General features: G+C 33.2%; 1 protein-coding gene across 1 annotated transcript; it reads left to right on the forward strand.

Moving 5' to 3' along the window:
* Nucleotides 1–1,237: 1,237 nt before the first annotated feature.
* LOC134853781 (uncharacterized) lies at nucleotides 1,238–11,049 on the forward strand. Its single transcript, XM_063869738.1, has 4 exons — nucleotides 1,238–1,626; nucleotides 5,990–6,310; nucleotides 7,974–8,046; nucleotides 9,889–11,049. The coding sequence occupies exons 1-4, from the start codon at nucleotides 1,505–1,507 to the stop codon at nucleotides 10,108–10,110; spliced, it is 738 nt and encodes a 245-aa protein (XP_063725808.1). The 5' UTR covers nucleotides 1,238–1,504; the 3' UTR covers nucleotides 10,111–11,049.
* The last annotated feature ends 872 nt before the right edge of the window (nucleotides 11,050–11,921 follow it).

Raw genomic sequence — 11,921 nt, forward strand, 5'->3', positions numbered from 1 at the left:
CCATATACCCCTAAAAAAGCTGTCGCTCAAGTCCCAAGTTTTTTCAATGTCCAAAAACTGATTTTAGCAGACTCTCTCTTTAAGGCCACCGGTATATCCGGCTCTAAGTTTTGCATAGAGACCTAGCCTCTTTCGGCTTGATTGCATCACGTTGGCACGATCGCACGACTGCGGGGTCACTAACATTCCGCTTGATCTTATGCTGCTAGACTAATTAGCAAACAATCCATCATGGTTGGTTCAAATTTCAACGAATCAGCAATTAAGAAGAAAAAACTAGGACTTTAAGCTTCGGAGTTTTTTTTTATTTTGGGTCCTATCAAGGTAGGGAAACATGCAAATACACCTCTACATCACCTTAGAAATTAGTTTGGGGTGAACGAAGAAAACTAACAACCAGAGTAAAAATTTATGTAACAAAAAAAGGAGACAAAATGGTTTTGATTTCAACTAATCAACGAGTAGAAGGAGTCATGAGAGACTTAAGATATATCAAAAAACAGCTTTAAAGCTGTCTAATTTGTGCTTTGAATTCCATTATTTGATTGAACAAAAATCTTTCAGCATCGAGAAAAATTAATATGAAAATATCAACTTTCAGTTTTGTAGTTTGACTATCACGGCTAAATTACGCGTTACGCGTTCAGTTTATAATCGCATGTTTCTAAGAGTGCAGTTATTTTTAAGTGTGCACCAACAAATTCAGCTACTTATCAGTTTTTAGAAAATTTTAAAGAAAAATCTCAATTTCATATTGACTTAAAAATGTTTTTTTTTTTAAAAAAACATGATCTTATATACTACAGTTTTATCAAAACTAGCGCCAAAGGGGAGAACTTATTTACTTTTTAAAAATTAAGTGCCAAAATTTGAACCTGAAGTTGTCAAATTGGCATGTCGCTTCCAACGTGCAAAACCTGCAATCGTACCAAACAATACCTGTATTGAGATATAATGTTTTTGTCGAAACAGATGATTGTCGTGATGACCTATTCGTAATTTTTTAAAATAATTTAAACACTTTAAAGTAAAAGGTCAAAAAGTGACAGAAGAAATGTCAGCATATTTTCATATGTTCTGCGTTCTGGTGATAAATGTATGTTTAAGTTATCGTTTTCAGCTGCTAGCTGTCTCTGAAATTACTATGAACCACCTGCGTTGACAGTTTTACTTGTTTACGCACATCGATTACAGTTTTGCATTAAAACTTCTTTTTTTTGTTCATTTGATATTACGGTTACATTTTTGCTTTGCCAGTTTTTGTGTGTTTCTTTTTGCGTGTTCACATAGTGATTTAAAAACTCAATTTCAAATTAGACTTCACGAATCATAGAGATATCATTTAAGTCGCAAAACAAAAAGTTAAAGCTCAACGAAGCGTTTACAAAATTAGAAAATTACAAAAAGTTTTTTGACGAGGAGAAGAGCAGCTCTGTTGCAATTTCATTGACAAACATCCACTAGTTACTTTGTAGATACAAAAACAATTACAGATATTTTTGCAATGAGTAGTTCTAATAGTACTACGCAATTTGAGCAGATTTTGCAGCTTTTGAAGCCGCAAAAAGAGAAAACGAACATCGCTGAAAAAACTATCCTGTCCACATGTCAAGATGAAAAATTAAGGTGAGATAAATTTGCCATAACTTAAGGCTTTGCACCCAATTTAGAGAATTTTTAGTCATAAATATCCCGTGGAGCATCCAGACTTAACGGGAGAAAAAAATCGCGACCTTCTCGAAACGTTCAATTAACTCTAATTGTGTACTGAAAGTCAAAAAGTTGCATTGTTCTATGTATGTTTTTCTTTGTGAAATGCATATACCAACTTTGAGCGACGATTTCAAACAAGCAAAAATTCGTAATCGCCGAGAACTCGTGTCATACGATAACTCTTTTCTGAGCAATGGATTCACACCACCGCGTTTTCATTCGGAACAAGCAGAGAGTCTGCGTGAATCTGTAATAGTCTTTAAATCAAGATTTATGAATTTTCTCTGCTGCAAATTGTCGCCCAAGGGTTGATAGATGCAGTAGCTTTCCAATCGGCGATCATACTTTTCAAAATAATTCGATAAATCGTTCAATTAATATAAGTGTTCCCATTTGCTGAGCAGGTATCAAAAAATTTTCCAGTCCGATATTTTTTGCTTTTAAGAATTTCTTAAAATTTTTTCTTTTTCAAATTGTCAACAATTTTGATGGGTAATGTAAGGACTCTCAGCACCAAACACATAAAAATATAACATTTAGTTTTTAAAAATATTTATTTCAAAAAGAAGTAACAGTCTGGCCAAAAATTGTTTGAAATTTGAGCTGAGAAAAGAAAACGAAACAAAGCACAAATATTTTGTCATCATAGATGTCCAAAAAAAAAACTTTTTTGTAATTTTATGAAAAATTTTTCTGTACTCATTATTGTCGTTGGGAAATTTTGATTCTCTTTTGCAAAGCTGTTATTATTGAATTTGGTCGTATATAACAATGCGTGGTTGCGATACAAGCTATATTCTCTCTTCGAATGAAAAATTTTATTATAAAACCTGGAAAATAATCAGACTCCGAAAAACTAGCAAATTCACTATCAAAAAAACGTAGTTTTTTGCTGTTTTTTAAAGTAGAGTTGATTGCACGGTATTTCACCGAACTGAACTACTTTCGTTGGCAAAATACAAGGAAACCAACTGGAATTACCATTTTACGTGATAATAGGCAAATTAAAACATATTTTGTATAAAACAAGCAAAAAGGTTACCTATGTTACCTATTGCAAACAATCTATGTTTATAATTTTGCCATTGGGATGACTTTTGTTTAACCAACAAATTAAAACATAGCAAAATTGAAAGTTTTCTGATGTAATCACTGATTTTTAGAATTAGTTTTTTTTTTCTGATTTCTATAAATTTTTATCATATACCATCAAAAACCCACATACAACAGGTCCGAAGTAATCTGACATGATTCGTTAATTTCTTACTTACTGTCTCCAAAAAAATTTCAACATTTAAATACAGATAACTAGAAATATTATGGAAAACACTTTTTGTTTCCGAACTGTTTTTTTTAATACATGCATTATAATAGCAAAAGTAAAGCAATTAATGAAAAATTTTAATTAATTGTTTTTAAATGAAAGCTCTCAATTGATTTTTCTCCATAAATACGGTGTAAAAGCACATTCAAGTCTGTTTTTGGGCAAGTTAGATCTTTTAATAGATATCAAAACGATTAAATAACTCAAAAAGAGCTTGGCAATAGTTGATCTGAATTGATTAAACGTTTTGTCACAAAATTATTCAGCTTTTACAAATTAAGCAATAGCTGCTTTTTGCTTGATGCAATACCAATAATATAATGTTAAAATAACTATTTTATTCATTTTATTAATGCCAATTTCAGTTTTTCTTAATGAATATAAAATAACGAAAATTTATCGATAAGACTACAGGAAGTTTTAAAAATATTTTTTCAGATTATTCTCTTATTTCACAAATAGTTGTGTTATTTTAGCTATATTATCGCACTGAGCAGCAGAAATTTGCCAAATTTTGATGATATTTTTCAATCAAATGAATTCTTTTTTGTTCACGCTTATTCTCACCGTTTATTGAATTTTCACAACAATTTGCCCTGAACATATTCTCTTGTGCTGATTTGAAATAATTGGATGAAATGACCTTAAAATATTGTTCAATTTTGTTTCTCTCAATTTCTATTAACTTTGAAAATAAAAAAAATGAAGAGGATAAAAATAGTTTTGATTTTTTCGAGCTATTTTAAGATGTAGTTCAATATGCAAAATTTCAAATCAAAGTAACCCCACTGAAACGCTTTGATTCATTTGATTCAAAATTAAGGACAAAAAAAGTCCAATTTTAGTTATTAGTTGTTTTACTCCTTAAATTTGAATTAGAAATTGACCAGTTTTAGACGTGGTATTTTGATTTGAAATTTTGCAAATTTGATAGCATCATCAAATTGCTTGCAAAAATCAATACTTTCTTTTATCATTTTTGCCCAAAACTAATCGAATTTGAGGGAAAAAATGAAAATTTGGTCTTAATTCGTTTCATTTGGTTAATTCAAATTAGCTCTGAAATGCTTGTTCAACACAAAATGCAGAGAAGTTTCAAAGAATATCGAGAATATGCGTGAACAAAATTGGACCCATTTGATTGAAAAGTGTAATCAGACTTTGACACATTTTGCTGGCTATTGAAAAACGATGGCTTCAATTGCTAAACATTTAAAAAATGAGAGAGAATTCATAAAAACATGTTTTGAAAGACCTTGCTATTTTGAAACTAATACATTTTTCTAAAAAAAAAATGAGATTTGACTAGAAAAATTGAGATTTGAGGTGAGAAAGTGATTTCATCAAAATACCAAAGACCAATTTTTTGAATATGTTGTTTTCAAGCTTCAAACAAAGCTGAAACCGCATCGGGGGATGAAACAAGAACATGGTTAACCTGGACATACGTTTTCCTGACACTATTTATTTAACTTCAAATGTCAAATACATTGTATAACAATCAAGGCATAGCATTTTTCCATACTAGCGAAAAATATGACCTGTATTTTTTGTAATGAATGTATATCAATTTTCTAATATTTGTATGAAAGCTTAACTTTGGCTGTTTTGGAGAAACTATTTCAAAAGCTAAACTCTTGATTTCAAAGTGTGACATAACAAACACATTCAATTCGAAATTCTTAGGTGCAAAATATGATTTGCTTTTTCTGCTAAGAGTCTTGATATATATATTTCAATTCCACGCCCCTCCCCCCCCCCCCTCACACATGCGCGCGCATAATAAAAGACACCTATACACAAAAACAATTCTTTCAAAATTTATGGTTTTCCATAGCAAAAAAACTTCATGGATAATAATTGATTGTTTTTGATGAAAAATTTCTTAAAAGAAAAAAAACATTTACAGTCGCTCTCAAATTGTTTTTATAATGTTGCCATTTTTAAAAGCAATAAAAATTATGATTGCCGATTCGTATCAATTAACTGATTTTTGTTTGAAAGGCTTTTACAAAAATTAATAACTTTATTTATTTGCGCGACATTTTAATCATTTTTTTGTATTATTATTTGTAATAATCTGCAAATAAAATGGTTACTTTGTTGACTCACTTAATTTTCTCACCATGCGAATTTTCGTCTCACACAATTTTTTTAATGACCATGTTAACTCAATTTTTCAAGGACAGTGGAAAAAAATAAAGTTTTTGAAAAATGCAAATTGCATGAAGTTTGTTTTATTTATGGCAGCACTATCGGCGCTAATATACATCAAATTTGAGGCTGAACAGAGTGTTTTTAGTGTTTCACATGAGCTCGGAAAACCAATAAGGTGAACCAAAAAACAAAATGTATTCTTTGTTTTGTTTCCAAAATCTGCCCTTTTTTGTCTGGAGAAAGCTAGCTGAGATTTTCTCTGTCTGAGATACTTGAAATTTTTTTGAAGGTGACGGAAAGTTTGTTTCGATGGTGATATTTCTCTTCCGGAACTTTTAGTCCAATTATAGATGGCTTTGAAACTTGCATCTCTATTGCTGAAAACGTAAAATCGCCATTACGTAAATTAAGATAAACAAAATTTATCTATTCTTAGTATTTGTTGCAATTTTTATTTTTAGAATTTTCTATTCTGCTTGATCAATTGTAGGCTTTTGAAAGAAAACTCATTGAAGTTTTTTTGTTTGTACGATTTAAAAAATCATATGATAAGTCTATAAAAATCAACGGGTCGGTTAAGCTGTTTGTTCAGCTTGATGCAGTTTGTTCAGCATTCTCAAAATATCAATCAGAAAACATGGCCAGAAATAACCTTTGGTAATAAGAAAAATTATCTGAAGAAAAATAAGGCGCAAATTTCATCGCTAAATTTGAGCTGCACAATTCTAAAACAATCTCAAACGCTCAATTTTAAAAGCTTTTTGTCAAATACTGATTTTCTTTATCTGTTTTCAGTACTTTCGATTTCGAAGCAATGGAAAACTTTTTGAAGTCGTCGCCTCCTGTCAACGTATCGGGTTTTCAGAGCTTCCTCGAGAACTTCCAATCTCTGAAAGAAAACTTCCGACTTGTTGAAACTGTCAGAAATTCTACAGCTGAATTGGACGAATTAAAGGACAAATTGGCCTCTAGACTCGAAGAGATCGACTTGAATTTGAGGCTGAAACGAAGAGCGGCGAAGCGGGCCAAGGTCGACTTCTTTGTCGAGAGGAAAGAATGGGAGTTATACACAATAATGATGGAAGACCTTTCCTCCGAATTGGAACCCTATGCACGGTAAGTTATTTTCTAGTAAATTGCAATAATAGTAACACAGAGACAAAGCGAAGCAGTTGGGCATCACTTGCGATACTACATGAGAACAGCATTTCAAGCTAGTAGACAGGAAAAAAAAGACGGCCAATAAGTTCAAAAATTAAAACAAAAACGCACAACTAAAACTTGAAGATTTTGTTGGAATGGTGTTTTACTTGCGGAAAACTCGTCCAGAAGAACAATCGAAATGGTTTCAGGAAAATCCAAAAACATTTTTTGGGCGGAAACTGAGCCGACAAAACTTGGGTAATTTCGCGAAGAACCGAAACCAAAACAAAATTATTGTCATTCAAATGTTTTTTAACTAGAATTTCTATGCTTAGCTTGTTGCATTTTGCAAAGATTTTTTCTATCATTTTGTGCGATGCAGAGGGCGAATCCAATGTAAATTGCGTACTGCAACAAAGATGACAAAACAAAAAGGGGTATATTTCCCGTTTAAACAAAAACAGGTCCTATCAGATTCGAACACAGGACTTTTGCAGTCCCAGGCATATTAGTTGCCTCCAGACGAAAAATGCCGGTGACTAAAAAAAATTGAATTCATTATGAACTGAACCTAATTTCATAGTTTCTAATTTTGATCAGTCTGTGAACAAAGTTATTTACGGGGGAAAATCTAGTACCTCATTGCAATATATTGCGAATCGCGATGGTAAAAAAACCGATAAAATTTAATCATTGTAAATTGTTTTCGGATAAAAAAACTTACAGAAATCACTAAGAATAACCCTTTAGTAAATTTAATACTGCATGCGAGATCATCATCAGATATACAGATCCGTTTCCACGTGGCTTTCAATTGTCATTCAAAACTTATTGTAATCTGAAGTTCTAAAATTTTAAGAGCTTCTCAGGTTTCTACAATATTTCCGATTTGCTAAATAACAATTTCTTAAAAAATTAATATCACATGATATCGTTACAAAAAGTTTCTCAAAAATTTCTATTATTTCATCGGAGTGCTTTTGTCTGCGTCAGTCGTTTTGAGTTTTACGTCCGAGCTTTGCATGGATCTTTTTTTGGGTCGATCTTGTTTTAGCTGGGCAAGCATTTTGAGAAATTGTATAGACTAAAAAATAAATATTTCTGCTCGGCAGGCAGTTTTTTTGAAAAAAAAAACATAGGCCAAAGTTTCCGTTTTTGAGCATCTTTTGGAAACTTTTGACAAAAATGCGAGCGCCAGCCCCCATCACTCAAAACTAAAATAAACTGGGTAGCCTTTAGAAAGCTTTTAGAGTCAGTAACAATAGTTGTCGTAAAAAAGAACCGAAGAGGGGACCCTTTGGATGACCAGGAAGTCGAATTCATGAGGAAGAGAAAGGAGCTTCCTTCAATTCCTCCCTTAAATTTGCTACTGGAATTCGATCCCCTCACCACCCTGTGGCGCAGAAAGTTTCTCAAAATAGGATCTTCTTATTGATTTTAGAGAGTTCTGAAAATGAAACTGGTCGACTTAAAAAAAGTCGACCAAGTTTTTTTTTTAATTTTCCTTGAGAAAATTCTAGATCCGCACTTGCGTGCCCTATTTTGTTGCTTTATCACTCCTCGATAACTTCTGAAGTAACTTCATTGCTTAACGAGGAACTGCGCTTCTACAAAAACAAAGGTTGAATCTTTTCAGTGTGTTGAAACGGCAACTTCGAGACGCAAACACTGTGGCGACAGATCACGATGCCGGATATGCCACCTATCTAGTGAGTATTTGAATTGAACGAACAGAGAATAATCATATCAGATATAATAACTTGTATAAAGACAGAAAATTTACAAATTTTTTTCAAAATTGTTAGTTATTTTTGTACAGCCTGGGAGAGACTGTCAATGCATTTGGCAATGCAACTTGACTTTTTGTTGTTGTTATTACTCTCAATGAGTGAAACGGAACTTCCTATGGGGGAGAGTTAAAAAATTTGAAAACGCTCAAAATGATCGTGTGGGACACTTCATTGCGAGGAAAACTGTGCATTTTGTGAATTGTGAGCGGATTCCGCAACAAGGACGCTCCCTTTGTTCTTCTTTTGTTCTTAAATGTTCGTTGATCGTTCCAACAAAATTTAACATGTTGAAAGATTTGTCTCTGGAGTTCACGAAGTTACAGACACGTAATTGTGCGCCTATCCAGAGCACAGTTTGTCCTCGTAATGTTTGTTGAACCTTTTTCAATGGTAAATCAAATTGCAAAAAAAAAATTGAAAAAGTTTGATGGTAAAAATAAAAAGTTTGAACTTCTTTTTCAGACTTTGATTCTCATGCTTTATCATGCTTTAATTCTTCAATTATTTTTTTAAAAAAAACTACCAAACTGAGGTTTGAAAATAGCAGCTTAATACCGGATTTATTTCTCATTTTCGAAAAAATGAATTTCATAAAAATCGCATTAAAAAATTTACAAAATGGATTTTAAATTGATACATTCAGAAAGTTTCGGGTGAATTTGAGTGTCTAAAAAATTATTTCATATTGTTTTGGATGGATTTTGTTAGCTACATAAGTCTCTCCGAATCTCACCAAAGTCACTTTCAACTAATTTTTGGGTTCTTAAAAGATGATTCTGTAACCTCACGCAGTAATCAACTTAATCTAATTTTCTTTTTTTTTGCTCCAGAATTTGGCCGAAAACTTGCCTTGTACCGTCAGTAAAAATCTCCAGAAATTTTTTTTGCAAAAATTTTTACTTTTTTGAGATTTCTGACTCCAAACATTCACTTCAATTGAGCAAAATTATGTTTTCATGGCTTAAATTAAGCTTAAATCAGCTATTGCAATTTTGCACGCGCACCCCATTTGCTCGAAATTCGACCAAAAAAAATCAAAGATTGAGAAACGGTTTTCCAACTTGTTTTTTGAATCACGACGAATCGTTCGAATCACGACTGAAAAGGGTTTAATATGATATAGAGCTCAAACCATTTTCATGATTATTTGTGGTATATGATTTTGCGTGGAAGACAAAAATAAAAAAAAACAGAAAACTAAAACACACACGAATACAAAGTTACTCCACATCCTTCAAATTGTCGGAACAAAAAACTTTACGCTGCACAAAATTTGCTTATTATTTGATCATATAGTTTCTTTTAGAATAAGTAATAGCTTGAAAAATCAACTTTATGACGAATAGAGAATACTGCGAAAATGACTTCTGTTATTTCACTGTTTTTGAAACAAATTTTTTCGCCATTACGTAGTTTGAACAAAAAACATTGCTAAGATTGACTTATTAGAAAAAAATTGAAGAGCTGGGCTGAAAAATTTCTTCAGATTATAGTTTCTAGAAGGCAAGATTTTGCTTCATCCTCAAAGCAATTACGGGAATTATACAACTATAAATTTCAAAAGTAACGGTGTAAGGTTGGTTATTTTTCAAAAAAAACCAAACTCAAATTCGTCCAAGAACAATCAAGAGCCGTTTTAATTAACCAAAAAAAATTTCACAAAATCTACTACCTTTTATGTTTGCGTCGAAGCATAAAACTATTCTTTTCTCGGAAAACGTAAAGTTTTTGTCTGAACTATTTAAATTTATGACTTTTCAGAAAATCAGAGAATGGAAGCGGGGCTTCAATGACAACCAAGACAGCCACTCATCTGACAAAAACCTCCTCAGCGCGGCTTCCGAAATTCTGGACTACGTCATGGAAGACGTCTATGGAGAAGAGGGGGGCATCTTTGATAGCGATGCTGCCCTGGTTAAGATGAACAGCAAGCTGGGCGAGTTCCAGAGAACAGAGTTTACGCATGGAGCTTGTTGGCAGTGAGCCGGATTTGCACGAGAAGAAACCACTGCAAGTATCACTGGGTCCTCTAATTGATCGGGTCGCGAACGGCGAATCAAAAAAGGAAACAAAATATCTGTCGTATGCTATATCATACGAGGACAACAAATTAAGAGTTCTATTCGGGGAGCAAGGCTCGACCAAAAAACAGCTGGTATCTGTGTTTCAAATAAATGGAAACAAAATCGAGCGCGTCGACAGCAAGTACTGGCCAAACAAAATGACCCCCGGAAAATTGCTATCAGCAATGGGCATCTTTTTGCAGCATCTTTGAACGAAAACGGAATCGGCGAAATACAACAGTTGGATATTTCTACCCTGAAGAATCAAGGAGAGTTAGAAGAACACGGCGCGTGCGAGGAGATTCAATGCTTTCTGCTAATTGGTACACCTGACATGCTGATTGCAATGGAATGCAAAGACCAGAACGTGATATATTACACCATTATTCAGAACGATAAAGTCATTAAGAAGGAACACGTCCAGATTCCTCTGAGAATCAAATCGTTCAGAACATTTTATCACGGAGATTACTTGTTCCATGCAAATGAGCATGATAACGACTTGGTCGCAGTTAAATGGATGGAAAATGGAAAAGTACTGGACAAGTTCAAACAATATCACTTTAATCTGGCAAATATCGGAGCAATTCATTGTATCATGGGAATCGATATTGGGTCCAAAATATACCTGGTTGCGGTCCAGTTGCGGAAGCTAAATCGAATCATGATATATGAGCTGGATTTCAACAGACCTGATATTTTGAACCCCGCTATTGATTTGGTCCAAGAGGAGCGTCTCGATTTCAAAATCATGGCTCTAATTCGAACTGCAAAAAGAGACAAATTGGTGTTTGTGACAGAAGACGATAAGATGGGAATACTTGAGTTAAAAGAATTATATGCTTAATAAAAAGTAGTGAGCCGGGGGGAGGGGGGGGGGGGGGGGGGGGGGAGGGGCAGGTGGTGTGTATTTTTTGGCGTGCGCTTTCACCTTTAATTCCAGTTGCTGAGTTTTCTTGCCTTGTTGGTACAATTTCACAACAGCAATTTCTGACTGTTCAACTTAGAAAAACTTCTAAGGCGCTTTCCGACAACGCTAGTATACGTTAAATTTGAGAGGGAGAGCCCGCCAAAAAACGTGATTTTCTGGTTAAGACCTTCCCAAAAACAACGTTTTTAGTCTAATTTGTCCAATGGCACAGAATTTTGTGGCAAAATAGAGTCAGTTTAGCGTTTTAGAGGAGTTTTAGGGGCTTCGGAAAATTTTTTCATTTAACCGCTCCGTTAAAAAAAATTGCTACGAAAACCTGCCATGTTATATTATTGCTGAAAGCAAAAATATAAAATATTCAAATATTCTCTGGTGTTTTATTTTGTAATGTCGCATCTTCTCAAAGTTTTTCATATCATGTTCTTTGAATTTTTCAGCTTTATTCAGTCAAATGTAAATGAAATTAGTTATACTTCTTTTTTTCTCGTAACTTTTGCCAATCATAACTACATTCTATTTTTGTTCTTAATTTTTTTCGTACAAGAGCACCACAAACTCAAAAAAAAACATTAAAAAACTGATTTCAGTATTCAAACGGTTTTTTAACGAATGGTAGTATCATAATTTGAGACCATTTACTTCTTTATATTCAATTAACGGGTCTTTTTTCTTTTTTATGGTCACCTCAAAAACAAAACAAACATTTTATAATAAAAGCAGCGTTTTAAACGGATACGTTTATGATGAAACTAGGGTCGTGCGTAAAATTTTGTGAAGTAATTTGATCGAAGTTGAAGTTG

This window comes from Symsagittifera roscoffensis, chromosome 1 (genome assembly GCF_963678635.1).
Source record: "Symsagittifera roscoffensis chromosome 1, txSymRosc1.1, whole genome shotgun sequence".
NCBI lineage: Eukaryota > Metazoa > Xenacoelomorpha > Acoela > Convolutidae > Symsagittifera > Symsagittifera roscoffensis.